This window comes from Engystomops pustulosus, unplaced genomic scaffold, assembly GCF_040894005.1.
Source record: "Engystomops pustulosus unplaced genomic scaffold, aEngPut4.maternal MAT_SCAFFOLD_218, whole genome shotgun sequence".
Classification (NCBI taxonomy): Eukaryota; Metazoa; Chordata; class Amphibia; order Anura; family Leptodactylidae; genus Engystomops; species Engystomops pustulosus.
This window is the reverse complement of record NW_027285097.1, coordinates 38,749-63,997: the sequence shown is the minus strand read 5'-3', so window position 1 is coordinate 63,997 and position 25,249 is coordinate 38,749. Positions and strand designations below refer to the sequence as shown.

Below are 25,249 nucleotides of genomic sequence, written 5' to 3'. Positions count from 1 at the left end.
ATTTCCAATTGATTCTACCAAATCAGCATTACTCCCTCTTCGGACCTTAAAATAACCCAACTCTATAATGAGATGGGTGCTCTTGTACTTCATGGGGGCACTTCTCTCTTTTCTTCTCTCCTCTCCTCACTTTATTTGTATTATAACTAAACAATCATCTCATACTAATAACATCTCATTGCACTTTTTTATCATTATTTATTTCCAATATTTAGTGACAACAAATCAATATAAAAAAGATTTGTGCATTTATCTGGATTCAACAATGCTGTATGTTTTACTGGCCCCTCCTTTTCTCGATCCTGGAATGTCATGTCCCTTCTGATGAATTACTATTCGAACAGAGGAAAATGACTGTATTATTCTATCTATACAATATAATATAAGGATATCATTAGAGGAAAGGACAATGATACACTCTCATCATTATATCTCAAACACACTAAAAGTATTAGCTGTTTGGTATTGGCTTATTAAGCCGTCAATCACAAATGGTTCAATAAAAAGCGCCCGGAACCGGGCGTCTTTGCCCTTAGAAGAAGCCGGGGAGACCCGGCGAAACACGTGTCGGGACGTGTTTATCCAGAGTCACTTTCTAGGGACAGACATTAGCAGGGACAGCAGTAATCGATAAATATAGTGATAGAAACCAGTTACCAGTGTACTAAATAGCTGCTAGTCCCGGCGGTGTGGACGCACGCAAGCCGAGGCGATTGTGTCTGCGCCACAGCAGTGAGGGAGACGCGACATATGTTCCTCATGGCCGCGATCCTACTATTGAAATCTACCGCTGGCGCGACACAGTGCCACTAGTCAGGGAGCGACAAATCCTACCACACATCGCGATCGCTCTCGTGACAGTGACAACTAACATTAATATCATAGCAGCGCTCTAGGCTGCAAGAGAACACTGGCAACGTACTTATTCTTAACCTCTGTCCCTTATTTTCTGATACCCACAATAGAAATAAGTGGGAGAAATACTAAACTTGGGAGGGTACAACAAAATATAAGGGCACCCATACCCGAGTGTAATCCCGGGGTGTATACATACCACCCCAGTGACTTGGATAATAGTAAAGCAGTTCACTATACTGCTATGCTAAAATTTGTTATACATGAGCAAGAATACTCACTCAAGAATTTTAAGTAATAAATAAAAGTTAATTTTTAAGACACACTCACACCTTTTCCTTCCCCTACATTCCCTATTCCTTTTCTTTTTTGCTAATAGCCATGCATACATGGCCACTATGACATGAGGTCTATGATTAGAATACGCATTAACGCTATTGCCACAGGACGTTGAGCGGAGACAGGGTCCTGCGTCCTTTAGAGAAATCCCTCCTAACACAGATCTAATAGCAGCTGTCTACCTCAGACCTTCCCTGTCCTAACAGGAAAAAATCCTGTATTACCACCTTTGTATTACGTTACGATACAGCTATACTATATTAAACCCACAGGGAAATTATTTTGTACATAGATCTTTTTCCCCTCTATACTGCCCCCATTAGACAAATCATCAGCAGATTTAGTTTCCAGTATCACATGTATGCTGATACCCAGCTGTATAAGTCTGCATGTAATATCACTCCTGCCTTACTGCTGAACACAAGTGACCGTCCCTCTGCTGTCAATAACATCATGTCCTCTCTCTTCTTAAAACTTAACCTTTCCAAAACGGAACTTCTCGTCTTTCCACCGCCTACTAACCGACCTAACTCTGATATCTCCATTTCCATCTGTGATGTCACCAGAACCCCGAGGCAGAATGCCCGCTGTCTTGGGGTTGTGCTGGACTCCAACCTCTCATTTGTTGCTGCTCTTGCCATATGCACCTTAAAAACATTTCTAGAATCCGACACTTCTTACAACGAAACCTCTAAAAATCTAATTGTTGCTATAACTCACTCTCATATAGACTACTTTAACTCCATACTAAATTTCCTCCTCTACGATGCACTCTCAATGTAGCAGCCGGGCAGGTCTTTCAGATTAAAAGCTACACGGATTGCCAGTCACTGCACTGGTTGCCCATCTACTTCCAAATACAATTCAATCCCTACCTCTCATCTCAGTCCATGGCCCAGCCCTTGCTCTTCAATCCACCAGTGATCTTAGGTTATTCTCTTTGTAAATTTGAACCTCCCATTTACATCTCCAGGACTTCTCACAAGCTGCACCAATTCCATGGAATACCGAACCCCCAAAGCTTCAAACGTGCTCTTAAAACCCGTTTATTTAGGCAGGCCTATCACACTCGCTAACCGCATGCAACCTGTAACTCTCTTTATTAACCAATTCTAGGTACTTCTCATGTCTGTTTTCCAGAAAATGTCAGGTTCCTATTGTTTCATATGACGGTTTGTACTCAGTAATGTCTTGTTTTATTTGAATATGCTCCCCAGAATCTGTCACTTTCTAAAGATTATTATAGTGTCCAGTCATACAAGAGAATAGAACACATATGTATTGCATTAGGAGGTGGCGGTATTGGGGGTTCTATGGCGATTATGTGAGCCTCACGGTTTTATAGTTCAGGTGCAGTACTGCCGACAACCAACACCCCGATTTATTTGTTGTGCCATAAGGATGTACATACATCCCCACAATTGTTGTGTGAATGCAGCTTAATTGTGAAGGCCCAGTTTTATCCTCTTAATGCGTTATTACCTTCACGTATATCATAATTCCATTAAAGGGAACCTACCACCACGATTCTACCTATAAAAGGTAGAACAGGTGGTAGGTGGATGTAAGGGTCGTGAGGATAGCTCTTTTTAGAGCTAATCCTCACGTCCCCGCTAACTTTTGGTAAACTTTATTGAACTAATATGGAAATTTAGTTATGCGGCTACTGGGGCGTACAGTAGCCGGGCACGAGGCTACACAGCGCGGCTACTCCACGCCCCAGTAGCGACATTACTCCTCCTACCCTGTTGTGTGCGGCGCACAGCTCCTCGTAGCTGCGCGCCCTCATCCGTAGCCGGCTTGTCCAACAGGGTAGGAGGAGTAACGTCGCTACTGGGGCGTGGAGTAGCCGCACTGTGTAGCCTCCTGCCCAGCTACTCCACGCCCCAGTAGCCGCAAAACTACATTTACATATTAGTTCAATAAAGTTTACCAAAAGTTAGCGGGGACGTGAGGATTAACTCTAAAAAGAGCTATCCTCGCGTCCCTTACATCCACCTACCACCCGTTCTACCTTTATAGGTAGAATCGTGGTGGTAGGTTCCCTTTAAATATGTATGAAGAGGGTTGACAAGCGGTACCCTCTCCATACACGGTGAGCAGTGGTGGATTAAGTGTCCCATTGCCTTTTCACACAACTAGGGCCCCCTCCCCACCGCCCAAACCAACATGTGCCCAGATGTTAGGACTTTGAATACTACTCTATATCCTTAATCCTACAATGTTCATAAAAGTAATTTAATGATGAACTTCAAACCTGCCCTTATAACCCATCTACTTAGGAAAGCCAATCACATGTATTAGATATGGACTTTTGCTGTGTGCCAAGGTTGATGCCACACATGGCATTTTTGCTCCGTTTGTAAGCATCTTAATAAATGAACAGATTCAAAGCTGCCAAATGCATGGTATGGTTTTTAAAACGCATGCTTAACCCCTTTCCGATTTTAGGGCACTTCTATAAAGAAAAGAGGAGACTCAATAAGGAAGACACTTTAATATAACAGATTTTATTACACATTTTGTTAATAGAGTCAGTAATTGATTATTTTACATAGTAAAACAGTTGATCACTTGTCACTTCATGTATAATCTAATGAAAAATTCCTGCTCTGCTACATGGAACTACAAGTCCCAGCATGACTTGTAGTTACATCCTGGACAGATCTCCAGAAAGCTAAATGCAATGATGTACAAGTGATTGCTTTAGAGAAATGTTTTCTCCCAATATGAGGGCTCCATAAGGTTTTTGGCCATTTTAAAACTCCATTGCAGTGATCCTTATTTTTCAATACCTCATTTCAATCCCCACAAAGTAGATAACCCCATACAAGGGCCATTACACTCCTCCTGTTCAGCCATATGTAAGTTGAGGCAGGCCCCGCTTGTCAGATCTTCCCAACGTCCATGGACCTATTAGAACACTGAGCATCTTAAAAAAAGAAACTTTATAAGATATAAAATCACATAAACAGCATAAAAGGAGAGTTCACTGTATAATGCAAACATCCACTATAAACAATCTGGCGGGACAGGAGGGGCGTAGAAATTTGCTGGACAAGCAGGTCTCTGGATGATGCTGTTCCTGGCGCTTGAACCACTTGCCCCTACAGGTCAGGCACCACACGGGTTGGCAGTAGAACTGCTGGCACTCTCCTTTGTTGGGCACGTAGCAGTACTTCACAAGCTTGATGTTGGCGTTAGTCTGCATACAGCCGATACAGGGCTCCAGTTCCCGGAATGAGTAGTTACAGGTATAACTTGTACGTACCTGATGACAAAGGGGATATGCAACACCCCTGCCAATATATGGGCAGAGGAGTAGCGAATAAGGCCCTCAACCTGTTAGAACCCCATCTAGTGAGTCTGATCAACTCATAAAGAGGGAATGCAGTAAGTCTCAGGTAATCAGCAGCTGTAGATTCTGCCTGAACAGGCAAGGGTTAAAATGGATGCGATTCTGTCTACCAATTGTATTGCACCATGTACACTGGAGTGTCATTGGAGAGTTAGCCACCCCCTGACCAGGATAACAAAACCCCTGAAAAGGGAGGGGCAAGTCCTCTTTTCCAGCCACCTCTGAACAGAGAGGTCAGTCAGTTCCAGAGATCTTAGCGCACATGCTCTTACCACAGGCCTCAGCTCTCACTATAGAGCACATCATGTCAGAGGAGAGAAACTGTCTGCGCACCATCAGCACTAACACTCAGCTAAACCCAGGATAAAAGCTGCACCTTCCACAACTGAACACAGCTCCATCCCAGCCTGCATCTGCTACCAGGCTGGTGACCCAATTCCTGAGGACACTCCAGTAGTCGCTAATGTATCAATGGGGGGGGGGGGGGGTATTGGTGCTAATGTACCAATGGGGGGGTATTGGTGCTAATGTACCAATGGGGGGGGTATTGGTGCTAATGTACCAATGGGGGGGGGGGTATTGGTGCTAATGTACCAATGGGGGGGGGGGGGGTATTGGTGCTAATGTACCAATGGGGGGGGGGGGGGTATTGGTGCTAATGTACCAATGGGGGGGGGGTATTGGTGCTAATGTACCAATGGGGGGGGGGGGGTATTGGTGCTAATGTACCAATGGGGGGGGGGGTATTGGTGCTAATGTACCAAGGGGGGGGGGGGGGTATTGGTGCTAATGTACCAATGGGGGGGGTATTGGTGCTAATGTACCAATGGGGGGGGGTATTGGTGCTAATGTACCAATGGGGGGGGGTATTGGTGCTAATGTACCAATGGGGGGGGGTATTGGTGCTAATGTACCAATGGGGGGGGTATTGGTGCTAATGTACCAATGGGGGGGGGTATTGGTGCTAATGTACCAATGGGGGGGGGGGGGTATTGGTGCTAATGTACCAATGGGGGGGGGGTATTGGTGCTAATGTACCAATGGGGGGGGTATTGGTGCTAATGTACCAATGGGGGGGGGTATTGGTGCTAATGTACCAAGGGGGGGGGGGGTATTGGTGCTAATGTACCAAGGGGGGGGGGTATTGGTGCTAATGTACCAAGGGGGTATTGGTGCTAATGTACCAATGGGGGGGTATTGGTGCTAATGTACCAATGGGGGGGGTATTGGTGCTAATGTACCAATGGGGGGGTATTGGTGCTAATGTACCAATGGGGGGGTATTGGTGCTAATGTACCAATGGGGGGGTATTGGTGCTAATGTACCAATGGGGGGGTATTGGTGCTAATGTACCAATGGGGGGGTATTGGTGCTAATGTACCAATGGGGGGGGTATTGGTGCTAATGTACCAATGGGGGGGGTATTGGTGCTAATGTACCAATGGGGGGGGGTATTGGTGCTAATGTACCAATGGGGGGGGGTATTGGTGCTAATGTACCAATGGGGGGGGGTATTGGTGCTAATGTACCAATGGGGGGGGGGTATTGGTGCTAATGTACCAATGGGGGGGGGTATTGGTGCTAATGTACCAATGGGGGGGGGGGGGTATTGGTGCTAATGTACCAATGGGGGGGGGGTATTGGTGCTAATGTACCAATGGGGGGGGGGTATTGGTGCTAATGTACCAATGGGGGGGGGTATTGGTGCTAATGTACCAAGGGGGGGGGGGGGGTATTGGTGCTAATGTACCAAGGGGGGGGGGGTATTGGTGCTAATGTACCAAGGGGGTATTGGTGCTAATGTACCAAGGGGGGGGGGTATTGGTGCTAATGTACCAATGGGGGGGGGGTATTGGTGCTAATGTACCAATGGGGGGGGGGGTATTGGTGCTAATGTACCAATGGGGGGGGGGGGGTATTGGTGCTAATGTACCAATGGGGGGGGGGTGGGTATTGGTGCTAATGTACCAATGGGGGGGGGGGGGTATTGGTGCTAATGTACCAATGGGGGGGGGGGTATTGGTGCTAATGTACCAAGGGGGGGGGGGGGGGTATTGGTGCTAATGTACCAAGGGGGGGGGGGGGGGGTATTGGTGCTAATGTACCAAGGGGGGGGGGGGTATTGGTGCTAATGTACCAATGGGGGGGGGGGGTATTGGTGCTAATGTACCAATGGGGGGGGGGGGGTATTGGTGCTAATGTACCAATGGGGGGGGGGGGTATTGGTGCTAATGTACCAATGGGGGGGTATTGGTGCTAATGTACCAATGGGGGGGTATTGGTGCTAATGTACCAATGGGGGGGTATTGGTGCTAATGTACCAATGGGGGGGTATTGGTGCTAATGTACCAATGGGGGGGTATTGGTGCTAATGTACCAATGGGGGGGTATTGGTGCTAATGTACCAATGGGGGGGTATTGGTGCTAATGTACCAATGGGGGGGTATTGGTGCTAATGTACCAATGGGGGGGTATTGGTGCTAATGTACCAATGGGGGGGTATTGGTGCTAATGTACCAATGGGGGGGTATTGGTGCTAATGTACCAATGGGGGGGTATTGGTGCTAATGTACCAATGGGGGGGTATTGGTGCTAATGTACCAATGGGGGGGTATTGGTGCTAATGTACCAATGGGGGGGTATTGGTGCTAATGTACCAATGGGGGGGTATTGGTGCTAATGTACCAATGGGGGGGTATTGGTGCTAATGTACCAATGGGGGGGTATTGGTGCTAATGTACCAATGGGGGGGTATTGGTGCTAATGTACCAATGGGGGGGTATTGGTGCTAATGTACCAATGGGGGGGTATTGGTGCTAATGTACCAATGGGGGGGTATTGGTGCTAATGTACCAATGGGGGGGGGGGTATTGGTGCTAATGTACCAATGGGGGGGGGGTATTGGTGCTAATGTACCAATGGGGGGGGGGTATTGGTGCTAATGTACCAATGGGGGGGGGGGGTATTGGTGCTAATGTACCAATGGGGGGGGGGGGGTATTGGTGCTAATGTACCAATGGGGGGGGGGGGGTATTGGTGCTAATGTACCAATGGGGGGGGGGGGGGGTATTGGTGCTAATGTACCAATGGGGGGGGGGGGGGTATTGGTGCTAATGTACCAATGGGGGGGGGGGGTATTGGTGCTAATGTACCAATGGGGGGGGGTATTGGTGCTAATGTACCAATGGGGGGGGGTATTGGTGCTAATGTACCAATGGGGGGGGGTATTGGTGCTAATGTACCAAGGGGGGGGGTATTGGTGCTAATGTACCAAGGGGGGGGGGTATTGGTGCTAATGTACCAAGGGGGGGGGGTATTGGTGCTAATGTACCAATGGGGGGGTATTGGTGCTAATGTACCAATGGGGGGGTATTGGTGCTAATGTACCAATGGGGGGGTATTGGTGCTAATGTACCAATGGGGGGGTATTGGTGCTAATGTACCAATGGGGGGGTATTGGTGCTAATGTACCAATGGGGGGGTATTGGTGCTAATGTACCAATGGGGGGGTATTGGTGCTAATGTACCAATGGGGGGGTATTGGTGCTAATGTACCAATGGGGGGGTATTGGTGCTAATGTACCAATGGGGGGGTATTGGTGCTAATGTACCAATGGGGGGGTATTGGTGCTAATGTACCAATGGGGGGGTATTGGTGCTAATGTACCAATGGGGGGGTATTGGTGCTAATGTACCAATGGGGGGGTATTGGTGCTAATGTACCAATGGGGGGGTATTGGTGCTAATGTACCAATGGGGGGGTATTGGTGCTAATGTACCAATGGGGGGGTATTGGTGCTAATGTACCAATGGGGGGGTATTGGTGCTAATGTACCAATGGGGGGGTATTGGTGCTAATGTACCAATGGGGGGGTATTGGTGCTAATGTACCAATGGGGGGGTATTGGTGCTAATGTACCAATGGGGGGGTATTGGTGCTAATGTACCAATGGGGGGGTATTGGTGCTAATGTACCAATGGGGGGGTATTGGTGCTAATGTACCAATGGGGGGGTATTGGTGCTAATGTACCAATGGGGGGGGGGATTGGTGCTAATGTACCAATGGGGGGGTATTGGTGCTAATGTACCAATGGGGGGGGGATTGGTGCTAATGTACCAATGGGGGGGGATTGGTGCTAATGTACCAATGGGGGGGGGGATTGGTGCTAATGTACCAATGGGGGGGTATTGGTGCTAATGTACCAGTGGGGGGGGGGATTGGTGCTAATGTACCAATGGGGGGGGGGATTGGTGCTAATGTACCAATGGGGGGGTATTGGTGCTAATGTACCAGTGGGGGGGGGGATTGGTGCTAATGTACCAATGGGGGGGTATTGGTGCTAATGTACCAGTGGGGGGGGGATTGGTGCTAATGTACCAGTGGGGGGGGGGATTGGTGCTAATGTACCAATGGGGGGGGGGATTGGTGCTAATGTACCAATGGGGGGTATTGGTGCCAATGTACCAATGGGGGGGGGAGCAACATCATGTGTGTGTGTGTGGGGGGGGGGGTGAGTACCGAGAAGTTCAGATATGTAGGGATAAACACTTACCGACGGCACAGCTGCACGAAGTGCATTAAGAACCCCGCATGGTGCGCACTCACCCCAATAACGCAGCCGTGGCCCGCGTACATGATAGTGGATGAAGCCACGTTCTCGCTCACTAACCCGCCGGACAGCAGCTTCTGCTCGGTTATCCCGGCCGAGTGGATCTCATTGGCGGGAAACATGAAGCACACGGCGAACACCACGTGTAAACGTCCCGCCAAACTCTCCATTGCTGTGAGACGGCGGGAACATGTGCACACTTCCGGCCATGAAGGCGGCCGGGCATCGTGGGAGTTTTTATGTTGACATGGCAACCAATCACAGAACCGCTTTAATTTCTTTTGGAAATGAAAACTGGTCTGTGATTGGTTCTTATAGACAACAAGGATAGTTTTTTTTTTTAATGACAGAATGTATAAACTGTACTGTATGTATCCATGTATAAAGAAAAAGACTGCAGATCATCACTGAGTTCAGTCTTTAATAACAGAATTGTTTTAAATAAAGGAGCCTAATCTGCTCCAAGTCTATTATAATATGGTCAGACCACTTGGACTGGTCAGTGTGAACATGATCTCTTGATGGTGCTCTGGCAATACTTGCATACTTGAAAAAATGCATCTTATTTGCATGTTGGCTTTTTTAATGGGTTTTTGGTTAAAGTGTCTTAATTTGGCATTTTTGTCTGTGTTTTTTGGAGAGGCGTTTTTATTTCGGTCGTCAAAGCAGTTGAAAACGCATGTGTTTGTGGTCTCCGTTTTGAAACGCATGCGATTACATGCACAAAGCATAGAAAAAAAGATCACTGGTCTTTTACAAAGTCCAAGAGACACAGCTGAATGCAATTAATAAACATCAAGCAATGCATTTGAACATTTGAAAAACCGCATAAGGCTGGCGCCACACGTAGCGCTTTGTCTGCGCTCGCAAACGAAGACAAAGTCGCGCCCATCGGAGCGGGCCTCGGCCCGATCGCATCGGCGTTTCCATGGAAACGCCTACCCTCGGGAACGAGCCGACGGTGTTTTGCTTTAATTTAACGCGAAACACCGGCGGCTCGTTCCCGATCGCAGGCGTTTCCCTGGAAACGCATGTGCGTTCGGGCCGAGGACCTCCCCCTGTGCGCTAGCGTCGCGTTTTGACGGACGCCTAGCGGTACGCGTGACCGCGGCCTAAGGGTCAAGTCACACGTGGCGTTTTTAGATTGTTTTTAGGTAGTGCGTTTTCAGATCGTTAAAACACGCATTGGGTTTTTTTTAAATGCATGTGTTTTTTTGAAAACGCAGCCGTTTTTGTTCGGAAAACCAAACCAAATTCGGAAAACCAGACAAAAACAGATGCGTTTTCAAAAAACGGATGCCTTTTTTAACGATTTAACTAAAACCAACTAAAAATTTAACTTAAAAAGGCCGTTTTTGGGCCGTTTTTAAGCAGTCCGTTAAAATCCGCATGCGTTTTTTTTTTTACTGCATCCATTGATCACCTTTCCTCAGCTGTTGTATATGCGTTTCAAACGCAATGAAAACGCGGGTCAAAACACAACGTATGAACGCGCCCTTACAATGAGCCGTGGCTCATTGTAATGAATGATATGCAAAAACACCATATACTGCAATACAGTAGCATTGCAGTATATGGTAGGAACAATCGAACCATCTAGGGTTAATGTACCCTAGAGCAGTGTTCCCCAACCACCGGTCCATGGCCCAAGACCGGGCCATGGAACACCTGGTTCCAGGCCGCGCTGGACCTCTGTAAAAACAAACAAAAGAAAATATACTCACCTTCCCCGTTCCCCTGCAGCAGTCTTCTCTCCCATTACTTAATTTCCATGTAAATGCACTGTTCTATTGACGGTGAGCGAAGAGAAGACTGCTGCAGGGGAACAGGGAAGGTGAGTATTTTTTTTGTTTTTAGTTCAGCTGGGATAGTAGAAGGTGGGGGGGGGGCTTCTTCAGGAAATTGGACAATATAAGCTAGGCACACAGGGAGTTATGTGGGGCATGCAAACTTACATTTTTGGCTATGAAACAGAAACCAGACTGTATCCCCCCACCTACTGGTCCCTGGAGAAAATATATGTTTACAGCCGGTCCCTGGGCAAAAAAAGGTTGGGGACCACTGCCCTAGAGGGTCTAAAAAATAGTGAAAAACAAAAAGAAAAAAAAAAAATGTAGAAAATTAATAAAATATTCAAAATTCAAATCACGCCCTTTTCCCTAGAACTGATCTAAAATATAATAAACAGTAAAAAAAATCACAGACACATTAGGTATCGCCGCGTCCCAAAATGCCCAATCTATCAAAATATATAACGGTTATGACCGGCGGTGACCTCCGAAACGGGAAATGTCGCCAAATGTCTGAAATGCGACTTTTACACCTTTTAACATGACATAAAAAAATGTAATGAAAAGTGATCAAAATGTTGCACAGTCCTCAAAATGGTAGCAATGAAAACGTCGGCTCATTTCTCAAAAAATGACACCTCCCCCAGCTCCGTAAACCAAAATTAAACATTCGTTTAATTTTTGAAAATGTATTAAAACGCAATAAAACCTGTATAAATTTGGTATCACCGCGATCGTACCAAACCAAAGAATACAGTAGAGGTGTTATTTGGAGCGCAGAGTGAAAGTCGTAAAAACTGAGCCCACAAGAACATGACGCACATGCATATTTTTTTTTCAATTTTTCTGCATTTTTTTTGTTAATAAATAACATCACAGGAAAGTAAAGTTTGTTCCGCACAAAATAAGCCCTCACACAGCTCTGTACACGGAAAAATTAAAAAGTTGTGGATTTTTGAAGGTAGAGAACGAGAAATGAGCAAAAAAATCCTGCGTCCTTAAGGGGTTAAAATAGCGTTAACACATATGTTTGTGAAACACGTGTGTTAACACTGTGTTAAGGCCGGTGATGCATGTGGCATTTATGTTGCGATATTGAAAATGCATGTGCTTGATTTGCATGCAGTTGTGTATCTTGGAATTTGTAAAAACACAGTGATTGTGTTCTCCATGCTGTTTGAGCATGTAATCACATGAGTTCCAAAACGCAGATCACAAACACATGCGTTTTCAAAAACCAATATGAAAAGCAAGGATGCAAACATGAAAAGAAAAAAATGCACCTAAAACAGCACGTGTGTCACCGGCGTAACACATGCATTTTGGAAACACAATAGGGCACATTTACTTACACGGTCCATTCACAATCCAGCGGCGCGTTCTCCGACGCTGATTTGGGCTCTGCCAGGATTCACTAAGGTCATGCGCCCGATGTCCACCAGGTGTCGCTGCTGCTCTGAAGTACGCCGGAGTTCACCTCCTCCGTTTCGGTGTATGTGAGAGCTATTCTAGCGACACAAATTCTTTTTTAAATTCCACGTTTTTTCCTAGTGGTATTTTCACAAAATGACACCAGCTAGCAGCTTGTGTCGTTTTGGCCACCCACTGCATCTATCAATAGGCCTAAACCAGCGTATGATAAATCTCCCCCAATATGAGCATATGGTAGAGTTATGCAACTTTATTCTTTTATTACTTTTCCACACAATGGTGGACAGTTTCACAGTTGATTAATGTATTTACCTTTCTTCCATGCCACCATGGTGAATATTATTACACATATCCGAGAAAGGTGGACGTATGCACTGGTGCCCCTAGGAGCTGTTGTTGGATACTATCTTGATAGATGGAATGATTCCAGGATGAGTCTTTTCAAGAATAAAAGTAAACTTTTCCAGAGGTAAGGCCATCCTTGTTTTCTTTGGGGTCTGGCAATGTGCATAGTACTGGTATGCTGGAAGTGTTGTACCACAGAAAAATAATATCATACACATAAAATATAGTCTTTGTGTAATGAAAACTTCATCAAATTTCTGAGGCTTGACATTTCATATTGCAACACTACAGTAATATATATATATCATATTCAATTAAAAACACTCTTGTAATGATTCATAGATTTTGTTACAGTTGTATGCAGTTTAGACAACCCTCTCGGAGGTGAACAGAGCAGACACACTTTACTTGCACACCTACATTGTAACATACTACAGACCCTATTCTTGATTTACTGTTTTTTTGTTTTCTTATTCCTTTTTTTTTTCTTCTCTCTGCAGGGAACTGAAACACAATGAAGAGGCATGGAAGTAAAACTAGGAGGCTGCTACAGCAATGTTGTAATGATCAAAAGTCATGTTCTTCAAAGTTTAAAGCACACAATATAATAAATGGTATTTGGAGTAAAAGTATATCCTCAATATTACTTGGTGAAGATAGACAATGTTCACCTGGTTCTTGTCTAGGTCTCCTGCAATGTGCTGTTTTGATGCCACATGAGGGGGGCAACCTGGGCTCAAATAAAGAAAAAATGTTTATCATTCAATGTTTTTTGTTTGTTTGTTTTTTTTCTGGGTGGTCTAGAATCCACTCTTACCCTAATAAGAGCTTTTCTTAGTACTGACCTTCGCTCTACCTGGGCCTCAAGATTTGATAATACTTGGAGCTCCAGTCTTGGCTCATAGTGTCATACCCTGATACGGTGGTGTTGCACACTGGGATGTTTGGAGTTAACATGTTTTTAACATGTAACATGACTTTGTTTTCTTTGAAGTCACTAAGTTCTCTCATAAATTGGTATTTTTTCCAATTTTTTATAAATGTAAGTTAATAAATTATGTACATCGACTTTTGTAAAATCTTTTCTTTCAACTCAAACAAAGCTTGCTCCCACAATAGCCAACATAGAAACGGTGATCTTACAGTAGGAAATATTGTTATAGTAGTACCACAGTAGCCAATATAGTAACTGTGCCTCCATATTAACAAATAAAGAGGGTGTAAGAGAAAGTGTGGAATGGTGGAATACATAGCAAAATACACATTGGATTGAAAAAATTAAAAAATGTGTCATATTTTTCAAAAATCTATCCATTGAAACCAAGCACCTCATCTGCCCATCCCTTAGGCGGGGGCAACTTAGAAACCTTAAAGGAAACCTACCATTTCAAATGGTAGGTTTAAGCTGTAAACACCGAGCACCAGCTCAGGGTGAGCTGGTGCCGGTGCTTAGTTTCGTTAGTGTTAAAACCGCGGTATCGCGGTTTTAACACTTTTTAAACTTTATAGCAGAAGCCGCTTCGGCGCTGCGCGCAACGCCTGCGGCATTTCCTATGTAGGCGCGCGCACGATCGTGCGCACGCAGCGACGAAGCAGTTTATGCTTTGAAATGGTAGGTTTCCTTTAAAGGGTATCTACTACTAGGATGAAGGATTGTATGCAAATGAACCTGAGGGGCTCCAGGTTCCATAGGTATTAATGGAGCGTGGAGCCCCACAGACTCATTTCTATACAGTTTTTCATCCTGGTGGTAGATGTCCTTTAAATGGGAACCCCCATTTTTATCACAGTTTCAGATTCCCCAGGAAAAATTACATTGATTTAACCTAGAGCTTTTTCAATTTTGGTGACGGCTGGCACTCCCAACGCCAAAAGTCCAAATGTGTTGAAAAAGGGGTTATTTCGATAAATACACGAGATTCAAAATCTGAAAATAGACATATGCAATTCTTTTTCTAAGAGCCATGTTACCAAATTTAAGCACTTCTCTCTCTTAAGGACTTCTCCCGAGCTGCACCAATTCCATGGAATACCGAACCCCCAAAGCTTCAAACGTGCTCTTAAAACCCATTTATTGAGGCAGGCCTATCACACTCGCTAACCGCATGCAACCTGTAACTCTCTTTATTAACCAATTCTAGGTACTTCTCATGTCTGTTTTCCAGAAAATGTCAGGTTCCTATTGTTTCATATGACGGTTTGTACTCAGTAATGTCTTGTTTTATTTGAATATGCTCCCCAGAATCTGTCACTTTCTAAAGATTATTATAGTGTCCAGTCATACAAGAGAATAGAACACATATGTATTGCATTAGGAGGTGGCGGTATTGGGGGTTCTATGGCGATTATGTGAGCCTCACGGTTTTATAGTTCAGGTGCAGTACTGCCGACAACCAACACCCCGATTTATTTGTTGTGCCATAAGGATGTACATACATCCCCACAATTGTTGTGTGAATGCAGCTTAATTGTGAAGGCCCAGTTTTATCCTCTTAATGCGTTATTACCTTCACGTATATCATAATTCCATTAAAGGGAACCTACCACCACGATTCTACCTATAAAAGGTAGAACAGGTGGTAGGTGGATGTAAGGGTCGTGAGGATAGCTCTTTTTAGAGCTAATCCTCACGTCCCCGCTAACTTTTGGTAAACTTTATTGAACTAATATGGAAATTTAGTTATGCGGCTACTGGGGCGTACAGTAGCCGGGCACGAGGCTACACAGCGCGGCTACTCCACGCCCCAGTAGCGACATTACTCCTCCTACCCTGTTGTGTGCGGCGCACAGCTCCTCGTAGCTGCGCGCCCTCATCCGTAGCCGGCTTGTCCAACAGGGTAGGAGGAGTAACGTCGCTACTGGGGCGTGGAGTAGCCGCACTGTGTAGCCTCCTGCCCAGCTACTCCACGCCCCAGTAGCCGCAAAACTACATTTACATATTAGTTCAATAAAGTTTACCAAAAGTTAGCGGGGACGTGAGGATTAACTCTAAAAAGAGCTATCCTCGCGTCCCTTACATCCACCTACCACCCGTTCTACCTTTATAGGTAGAATCGTGGTGGTAGGTTCCCTTTAAATATGTATGAAGAGGGTTGACAAGCGGTACCCTCTCCATACACGGTGAGCAGTGGTGGATTAAGTGTCCCATTGCCTTTTCACACAACTAGGGCCCCCTCCCCACCGCCCAAACCAACATGTGCCCAGATGTTAGGACTTTGAATACTACTCTATATCCTTAATCCTACAATGTTCATAAAAGTAATTTAATGATGAACTTCAAACCTGCCCTTATAACCCATCTACTTAGGAAAGCCAATCACATGTATTAGATATGGACTTTTGCTGTGTGCCAAGGTTGATGCCACACATGGCATTTTTGCTCCGTTTGTAAGCATCTTAATAGATGAACAGATTCAAAGCTGCCAAATGCATGGTATGGTTTTTAAAACGCATGCTTAACCCCTTTCCGATTTTAGGGCACTTCTATAAAGAAAAGAGGAGACTCAATAAGGAAGACACTTTAATATAACAGATTTTATTACACATTTTGTTAATAGAGTCAGTAATTGATTATTTTACATAGTAAAACAGTTGATCACTTGTCACTTCATGTATAATCTAATGAAAAATTCCTGCTCTGCTACATGGAACTACAAGTCCCAGCATGACTTGTAGTTACATCCTGGACAGATCTCCAGAAAGCTAAATGCAATGATGTACAAGTGATTGCTTTAGAGAAATGTTTTCTCCCAATATGAGGGCTCCATAAGGTTTTTGGCCATTTTAAAACTCCATTGCAGTGATCCTTATTTTTCAATACCTCATTTCAATCCCCCACAAAGTAGATAACCCCATACAAGGGCCATTACACTCCTCCTGTTCAGCCATATGTAAGTTGAGGCAGGCCCCGCTTGTCAGATCTTCCCAACGTCCATGGACCTATTAGAACACTGAGCATCTTAAAAAAAGAAACTTTATAAGATATAAAATCACATAAACAGCATAAAGGAGAGTTCACTGTATAATGCAAACATCCACTATAAACAATCTGGCGGGACAGGAGGGGCGTAGAAATTTGCTGGACAAGCAGGTCTCTGGATGATGCTGTTCCTGGCGCTTGAACCACTTGCCCCTACAGGTCAGGCACCACACGGGTTGGCAGTAGAACTGCTGGCACTCTCCTTTGTTGGGCACGTAGCAGTACTTCACAAGCTTGATGTTGGCGTTAGTCTGCATACAGCCGATACAGGGCTCCAGTTCCCGGAATGAGTAGTTACAGGTATAACTTGTACGTACCTGATGACAAAGGGGATATGCAACACCCCTGCCAATATATGGGCAGAGGAGTAGCGAATAAGGCCCTCAACCTGTTAGAACCCATCTAGTGAGTCTGATCAACTCATAAAGAGGGAATGCAGTAAGTCTCAGGTAATCAGCAGCTGTAGATTCTGCCTGAACAGGCAAGGGTTAAATGGATGCGATTCTGTCTACCAATTGTATTGCACCATGTACACTGGAGTGTCATTGGAGAGTTAGCCACCCCCTGACCAGGATAACAAAACCCCTGAAAAGGGAGGGGCAAGTCCTCTTTTCCAGCCACCTCTGACCAGAGAGGTCAGTCAGTTCCAGAGATCTTAGCGCACATGCTCTTACCACAGGCCTCAGCTCTCACTATAGAGCACATCATGTCAGAGGAGAGAAACTGTCTGCGCACCATCAGCACTAACACTCAGCTAAACCCAGGATAAAAGCTGCACCTTCCACAACTGAACACAGCTCCATCCCAGCCTGCATCTGCTACCAGGCTGGTGACCCAATTCCTGAGGACCACTCCAGTAGTCGCTAATGTACCAGTGGGGGGGTGGGGGGGGGGGGTATTGGTGCTAATGTACCAATGGGGGGGTATTGGTGCTAATGTACCAATGGGGGGGTATTGGTGCTAATGTACCAATGGGGGGGTATTGGTGCTAATGTACCAATGGGGGGGTATTGGTGCTAATGTACCAATGGGGGGGTATTGGTGCTAATGTACCAATGGGGGGGTATTGGTGCTAATGTACCAATGGGGGGGTATTGGTGCTAATGTACCAATGGGGGGGTATTGGTGCTAATGTACCAATGGGGGGGTATTGGTGCTAATGTACCAATGGGGGGGTATTGGTGCTAATGTACCAATGGGGGGGTATTGGTGCTAATGTACCAATGGGGGGGTATTGGTGCTAATGTACCAATGGGGGGGTATTGGTGCTAATGTACCAATGGGGGGGTATTGGTGCTAATGTACCAATGGGGGGGTATTGGTGCTAATGTACCAATGGGGGGGTATTGGTGCTAATGTACCAATGGGGGGGTATTGGTGCTAATGTACCAATGGGGGGGTATTGGTGCTAATGTACCAATGGGGGGGTATTGGTGCTAATGTACCAATGGGGGGGTATTGGTGCTAATGTACCAATGGGGGGGTATTGGTGCTAATGTACCAATGGGGGGGTATTGGTGCTAATGTACCAATGGGGGGGTATTGGTGCTAATGTACCAATGGGGGGGTATTGGTGCTAATGTACCAATGGGGGGGTATTGGTGCTAATGTACCAATGGGGGGGTATTGGTGCTAATGTACCAATGGGGGGGTATTGGTGCTAATGTACCAATGGGGGGGTATTGGTGCTAATGTACCAATGGGGGGGTATTGGTGCTAATGTACCAATGGGGGGGTATTGGTGCTAATGTACCAATGGGGGGGTATTGGTGCTAATGTACCAATGGGGGGGTATTGGTGCTAATGTACCAATGGGGGGGTATTGGTGCTAATGTACCAATGGGGGGGTATTGGTGCTAATGTACCAATGGGGGGGTATTGGTGCTAATGTACCAATGGGGGGGTATTGGTGCTAATGTACCAATGGGGGGGGTATTGGTGCTAATGTACCAATGGGGGGGTATTGGTGCTAATGTACCAATGGGGGGGTATTGGTGCTAATGTACCAATGGGGGGGTATTGGTGCTAATGTACCAATGGGGGGGTATTGGTGCTAATGTACCAATGGGGGGGTATTGGTGCTAATGTACCAATGGGGGGGTATTGGTGCTAATGTACCAATGGGGGGGTATTGGTGCTAATGTACCAATGGGGGGGGGGGGTATTGGTGCTAATGTACCAATGGGGGGGGGATTGGTGCTAATGTACCAATGGGGGGGTATTGGTGCTAATGTACCAATGGGGGGGGGGGGGGATTGGTGCTAATGTACCAATGGGGGGGTATTGGTGCTAATGTACCAGTGGGGGGGTATTGGTGCTAATGTACCAATGGGGGGGTATTGGTGCTAATGTACCAGTGGGGGGGGGGGGATTGGTGCTAATGTACCAATGGGGGGGGGGTATTGGTGCTAATGTACCAATGGGGGGGGGGTATTGGTGCTAATGTACCAATGGGGGGGGGGTATTGGTGCTAATGTACCAATGGGGGGGGGGTATTGGTGCTAATGTACCAATGGGGGGGGGATTGGTGCTAATGTACCAATGGGGGGGTATTGGTGCTAATGTACCAATGGGGGGGGGATTGGTGCTAATGTACCAATGGGGGGGGATTGGTGCTAATGTACCAATGGGGGGTATTGGTGCCAATGTACCAATGGGGGGGGGGGAGCAACATCATGTGTGTGTGGGGGGGGGTGGGGGAGTACCGAGAAGTTCAGATATGTAGGGATAAACACTTACCGACGGCACAGCTGCACGAAGTGCATTAAGAACCCCGCATGGTGCGCACTCACCCCAATAACGCAGCCGTGGCCCGCGTACATGATAGTGGATGAAGCCACGTTCTCGCTCACTAACCCGCCGGACAGCAGCTTCTGCTCGGTTATCCCGGCCGAGTGGATCTCATTGGCGGGAAACATGAAGCACACGGCGAACACCACGTGTAAACGTCCCGCCAAACTCTCCAGTGCTGTGAGACGGCGGGAACATGTGCACACTTCCGGCCATGAAGGCGGCCGGGCATCGTGGGAGTTTTTATGTTGACATGGCAACCAATCACAGAACCGCTTTAATTTCTTTTGGAAATGAAAACTGGTCTGTGATTGGTTCTTATAGACAACAAGGATAGTTTTTTTTTTTTAATGACAGAATGTATAAACTGTACTGTATGTATCCATGTATAAAGAAAAAGACTGCAGATCATCACTGAGTTCAGTCTTTAATAACAGAATTGTTTTAAATAAAGGAGCCTAATCTGCTCCAAGTCTATTATAATATGGTCAGACCACTTGGACTGGTCAGTGTGAACATGATCTCTTGATGGTGCTCTGGCAATACTTGCATACTTGAAAAAATGCATCTTATTTGCATGTTGGCTTTTTTAATGGGTTTTTGGTTAAAGTGTCTTAATTTGGCATTTTTGTCTGTGTTTTTTGGAGAGGCGTTTTTATTTCGGTCGTCAAAGCAGTTGAAAACGCATGTGTTTGTGGTCTCCGTTTTGAAACGCATGCGATTACATGCACAAAGCATAGAAAAAAAGATCACTGGTCTTTTACAAAGTCCAAGAGACACAGCTGAATGCAATTAATAAACATCAAGCAATGCATTTGAACATTTGAAAAACCGCATAAGGCTGGCGCCACACGTAGCGCTTTGTCTGCGCTCGCAAACGAAGACAAAGTCGCGCCCATCGGAGCGGGCCTCGGCCCGATCGCATCGGCGTTTCCATGGAAACGCCTACCCTCGGGAACGAGCCGACGGTGTTTTGCTTTAATTTAACGCGAAACACCGGCGGCTCGTTCCCGATCGCAGGCGTTTCCCTGGAAACGCATGTGCGTTCGGGCCGAGGACCTCCCCCTGTGCGCTAGCGTCGCGTTTTGACGGACGCCTAGCGGTACGCGTGACCGCGGCCTAAGGGTCAAGTCACACGTGGCGTTTTTAGATTGTTTTTAGGTAGTGCGTTTTCAGATCGTTAAAACACGCATTGGGTTTTTTTTAAATGCATGTGTTTTTTTGAAAACGCAGCCATTTTTGTTCGGAAAACCAAACCAAATTCGGAAAACCAGACAAAAACAGATGCGTTTTCAAAAAACGGATGCCTTTTTTAACGATTTAACTAAAACAAACTAAAAATTTAACTTAAAAAGGCCGTTTTTGGGCCGTTTTTAAGCAGTCCGTTAAAATCCGCATGCATTTTTTTTTTTACTGCATCCATTGATCACCTTTCCTCAGCTGTTGTATATGCGTTTCAAACGCAATGAAAACGCGGGTCAAAACACAACGTATGAACGCGCCCTTACAATGAGCCGTGGCTCATTGTAATGAATGATATGCAAAAACACCATATACTGCAATACAGTAGCATTGCAGTATATGGTAGGAACAATCGAACCATCTAGGGTTAATGTACCCTAGAGGGTCTAAAAAATAGTGAAAAACAAAAAGAAAAAAAAAAAATGTAGAAAATTAATAAAATATTCAAAATTCAAATCACGCCCTTTTCCCTAGAACTGATCTAAAATATAATAAACAGTAAAAAAAATCACAGACACATTAGGTATCGCCGCGTCCCAAAATGCCCAATCTATCAAAATATATAACGGTTATGACCGGCGGTGACCTCCGAAACGGGAAATGTCGCCAAATGTCTGAAATGCGACTTTTACACCTTTTAACATGACATAAAAAAATGTAATGAAAAGTGATCAAAATGTTGCACAGTCCTCAAAATGGTAGCAATGAAAACGTCGGCTCATTTCTCAAAAAATGACACCTCCCCCAGCTCCGTAAACCAAAATTAAACATTCGTTTAATTTTTGAAAATGTATTAAAACGCAATAAAACCTGTATAAATTTGGTATCACCGCGATCGTACCAAACCAAAGAATACAGTAGAGGTGTTATTTGGAGCGCAGAGTGAAAGTCGTAAAAACTGAGCCCACAAGAACATGACGCACATGCATATTTTTTTTTCAATTTTTCTGCATTTTTTTTGTTAATAAATAACATCACAGGAAAGTAAAGTTTGTTCCGCACAAAATAAGCCCTCACACAGCTCTGTACACGGAAAAATTAAAAAGTTGTGGATTTTTGAAGGTAGAGAACGAGAAATGAGCAAAAAAATCCTGCGTCCTTAAGGGGTTAAAATAGCGTTAACACATATGTTTGTGAAACACGTGTGTTAACACTGTGTTAAGGCCGGTGATGCATGTGGCATTTATGTTGCGATATTGAAAATGCATGTGCTTGATTTGCATGCAGTTGTGTATCTTGGAATTTGTAAAAACACAGTGATTGTGTTCTCCATGCTGTTTGAGCATGTAATCACATGAGTTCCAAAACGCAGATCACAAACACATGCGTTTTCAAAAACCAATATGAAAAGCAAGGATGCAAACATGAAAAGAAAAAAATGCACCTAAAACAGCACGTGTGTCACCGGCGTAACACATGCATTTTGGAAACACAATAGGGCACATTTACTTACACGGTCCATTCACAATCCAGCGGCGCGTTCTCCGACGCTGATTTGGGCTCTGCCAGGATTCACTAAGGTCATGCGCCCGATGTCCACCAGGTGTCGCTGCTGCTCTGAAGTACGCCGGAGTTCACCTCCTCCGTTTCGGTGTATGTGAGAGCTATTCTAGCGACACAAATTCTTTTTTAAATTCCACGTTTTTTCCTAGTGGTATTTTCACAAAATGACACCAGCTAGCAGCTTGTGTCGTTTTGGCCACCCACTGCATCTATCAATAGGCCTAAACCAGCGTATGATAAATCTCCCCCAATATGAGCATATGGTAGAGTTATGCAACTTTATTCTTTTATTACTTTTCCACACAATGGTGGACAGTTTCACAGTTGATTAATGTATTTACCTTTCTTCCCAGCCACCATGGTGAATATTATTACACATATCCGAGAAAGGTGGACGTATGCACTGGTGCCCCTAGGAGCTGTTGTTGGATACTATCTTGATAGATGGAATGATTCCAGGATGAGTCTTTTCAAGAATAAAAGTAAACTTTTCCAGAGGTAAGGCCATCCTTGTTTTCTTTGGGGTCTGGCAATGTGCATAGTACTGGTATGCTGGAAGTGTTGTACCACAGAAAAATAATATCATACACATAAAATATAGTCTTTGTGTAATGAAAACTTCATCAAATTTCTGAGGCTTGACATTTCATATTGCAACACTACAGTAATATATATATATATCATATTCAATTAAAAACACTCTTGTAATGATTCATAGATTTTGTTACAGTTGTATGCAGTTTAGACAACCCTCTCGGAGGTGAACAGAGCAGACACACTTTACTTGCACACCTACATTGTAACATACTACAGACCCTATTCTTGATTTACTGTTTTTTTGTTTTCTTATTCCTTTTTTTTTTTCTTCTCTCTGCAGGTAACTGAAACACAATGAAGAGGCATGGAAGTAAAACTAGGAGGCTGCTACAGCAATATTGTAATGATCAAAAGTCATATTCTTCAAAGTTTAAAGCACACAATATAATAAATGGTATTTGGAGTAAAAGTATATCCTCAATATTACTTGGTGAAGATAGACAATGTTCACCTGGTTCTTGTCTAGGTCTCCTGCAATGTGCTGTTTTGATGCCACATGAGGGGGGCAACCTGGGCTCAAATAAAGAAAAAATGTTTATCATTCAATGTTTTTTGTTTGTTTGTTTTTTTTTCTGGGTGGTCTAGAATCCACTCTTACCCTAATAAGAGCTTTTCTTAGTACTGACCTTCGCTCTACCTGGGCCTCAAGATTTGATAATACTTGGAGCTCCAGTCTTGGCTCATAGTGTCATACCCTGATACGGTGGTGTTGCACACTGGGATGTTTGGAGTTAACATGTTTTTAACATGTAACATGACTTTGTTTTCTTTGAAGTCACTAAGTTCTCTCATAAATTGGTATTTTTTCCAATTTTGTATAAATGTAAGTTAATAAATTATGTACATCGACTTTTGTAAAATCTTTTCTTTCAACTCAAACAAAGCTTGCTCCCACAATAGCCAACATAGAAACGGTGATCTTACAGTAGGAAATATTGTTATAGTAGTACCACAGTAGCCAATATAGTAACTGTGCCTCCATATTAACAAATAAAGAGGGTGTAAGAGAAAGTGTGGAATGGTGGAATACATAGCAAAATACACATTGGATTGAAAAAATTAAAAAATGTGTCATATTTTTCAAAAATCTATCCAATGAAACCAAGCACCTCATCTGCCCATCCCTTAGGCGGGGGCAACTTAAAAACCTTAAAGGAAACCTACCATTTCAAATGGTAGGTTTAAGCTGTAAACACCGAGCACCAGCTCAGGGTGAGCTGGTGCCGGTGCTTAGTTTCGTTAGTGTTAAAACCGCGGTATCGCGGTTTTAACACTTTTTAAACTTTATAGCAGAAGCCGCTTCAGCGCTGCGCGCAACGCCTGCGGCATTTCCTATGTAGGCACGCGCACGATCGTGCGCACGCAGCGCCGAAGCAGTTTATGCTTTAAAGTTTAAAAAGTGTTAAAACCGCGATACCGCGGTTTTAACACTAACGAAACTAAGCACCGGCACCAGCTCACCCTGAGCTGGTGCTCGGTGTTTACAGCTTAAACCTACCATTTGAAATGGTAGGTTTCCTTTAAAGGGTATCTACTACTAGGATGAAGGATTGTATGCAAATGAACCTGAGGGGCTCCAGGTTCCATAGGTATTAATGGAGCGTGGAGCCCCACAGACTCATTTCTATACAGTTTTTCATCCTGGTGGTAGATGTCCTTTAAATGGGAACCCCCATTTTTATCACAGTTTCAGATTCCCCAGGAAAAATTACATTGATTTAACCTAGAGCTTTTTCAATTTTGGTGACGGCTGGCACTCCCAACGCCAAAAGTCCAAATGTGTTGAAAAAAGGGTTATTTCGATAAATACACGAGATTCAAAATCTGAAAATAGACATATGCAATTCTTTTTCTAAGAGCCATGTTACCAAATTTAAGCACTTATAGAAAATCCCCATCTTCAGAAGGGAGGAAATTTAAAGTGTAACCGTCATTCTGAGCAAAAAAAAAACTAAAATACATAATTCTGCTCTAGGTGTCCCTGGGAATCATTCCTCAAAGTATTTTGCCTCTCGGTCCTCATTTAGTACCTTTTTTTGGCCCATAACAACCAGGGTTTCCAGCTCTCAAAAAAAAAAAAAACTACAATCGGCAAGATGGAGGACTTCTCCCGAGCTGCACCAATTCCATGGAATACCGAACCCCCAAAGCTTCAAACGTGCTCTTAAAACCCATTTATTGAGGCAGGCCTATCACACTCGCTAACCGCATGCAACCTGTAACTCTCTTTATTAACCAATTCTAGGTACTTCTCATGTCTGTTTTCCAGAAAATGTCAGGTTCCTATTGTTTCATATGACGGTTTGTACTCAGTAATGTCTTGTTTTATTTGAATATGCTCCCCAGAATCTGTCACTTTCTAAAGATTATTATAGTGTCCAGTCATACAAGAGAATAGAACACATATGT

General features: G+C 44.6%; 3 protein-coding genes and 1 long non-coding RNA gene across 9 annotated transcripts; 2 read left to right on the top strand and 2 right to left on the bottom strand.

Annotated features, from left to right (window-relative positions):
• Positions 1–4,005: 4,005 nt before the first annotated feature.
• LOC140109546 (E3 ubiquitin-protein ligase TM129-like) lies at positions 4,006–9,485 on the bottom strand. 5 transcript variants are annotated; one of them, XR_011851363.1, is made up of 2 exons: positions 9,107–9,485; positions 4,006–4,126 (listed from the first exon to the last, which is right to left on the bottom strand). XR_011851363.1 is itself a non-coding variant. In XM_072132073.1 (2 exons), the coding sequence occupies exons 1-2, from the start codon at positions 9,331–9,333 to the stop codon at positions 4,184–4,186; spliced, it is 456 nt and encodes a 151-aa protein (XP_071988174.1). In that variant the 5' UTR covers positions 9,334–9,405; the 3' UTR covers positions 4,180–4,183. The 5 variants fall into 5 exon arrangements, 1 of the variants encoding a protein (XP_071988174.1); XR_011851362.1 differs by having other exon boundaries at positions 9,160–9,485; XR_011851361.1 differs by lacking the exon at positions 4,006–4,126 and adding an exon at positions 4,180–4,493.
• Positions 9,486–11,020: 1,535 nt separating this feature from the next.
• On the top strand, positions 11,021–13,495 carry LOC140109550 (NADH dehydrogenase [ubiquinone] 1 beta subcomplex subunit 1-like). Its single transcript, XM_072132075.1, has 2 exons — positions 11,021–12,853; positions 13,230–13,495. Exons 1-2 carry the CDS (start codon positions 12,687–12,689, stop codon positions 13,261–13,263), a joined length of 201 nt encoding a protein of 66 aa, XP_071988176.1. The 5' UTR covers positions 11,021–12,686; the 3' UTR covers positions 13,264–13,495.
• A 2,753-nt stretch (positions 13,496–16,248) lies between these two features.
• LOC140109559 (uncharacterized) lies at positions 16,249–19,770 on the bottom strand. 2 transcript variants are annotated; one of them, XR_011851370.1, is made up of 2 exons: positions 19,448–19,770; positions 16,249–17,053 (listed from the first exon to the last, which is right to left on the bottom strand). It is a non-coding gene; the product is annotated as an uncharacterized lncRNA (long non-coding RNA). The 2 variants fall into 2 exon arrangements; XR_011851369.1 differs by having other exon boundaries at positions 19,501–19,770.
• On the top strand, positions 19,474–23,386 carry LOC140109556 (NADH dehydrogenase [ubiquinone] 1 beta subcomplex subunit 1-like). The gene is made up of 3 exons (XM_072132079.1): positions 19,474–19,649; positions 22,597–22,741; positions 23,121–23,386. Exons 1-3 carry the CDS (start codon positions 19,529–19,531, stop codon positions 23,122–23,124), a joined length of 270 nt encoding a protein of 89 aa, XP_071988180.1. The 5' UTR covers positions 19,474–19,528; the 3' UTR covers positions 23,125–23,386.
• The last annotated feature ends 1,863 nt before the right edge of the window (positions 23,387–25,249 follow it).

What these genes read in the sequence shown, in the direction of transcription:
- LOC140109546 (XM_072132073.1), bottom strand. Translation starts at nt 9,333, where the DNA reads ATGGAGAGTTTGGCGGGACGTTTACACGTGGTGTTCGCCGTGTGCTTC. An exon ending in GCCACGGCTGCGTTATTGGG is followed by an intron (nt 4,466 to 9,159) that starts GTGAGTGCGCAC and finishes CTTTGTCATCAG; the next exon opens with GTACGTACAAGTTATACCTG.
- LOC140109550 (XM_072132075.1), top strand. Translation starts at nt 12,687, where the DNA reads ATGTATTTACCTTTCTTCCATGCCACCATGGTGAATATTATTACACAT. An exon ending in AAAAGTAAACTTTTCCAGAG is followed by an intron (nt 12,854 to 13,229) that starts GTAAGGCCATCC and finishes TTCTCTCTGCAG; the next exon opens with GGAACTGAAACACAATGAAG.
- LOC140109556 (XM_072132079.1), top strand. Translation starts at nt 19,529, where the DNA reads ATGATAGTGGATGAAGCCACGTTCTCGCTCACTAACCCGCCGGACAGC. An exon ending in GCACACGGCGAACACCACGT is followed by an intron (nt 19,650 to 22,596) that starts GTAAACGTCCCG and finishes CTTTCTTCCCAG; the next exon opens with CCACCATGGTGAATATTATT.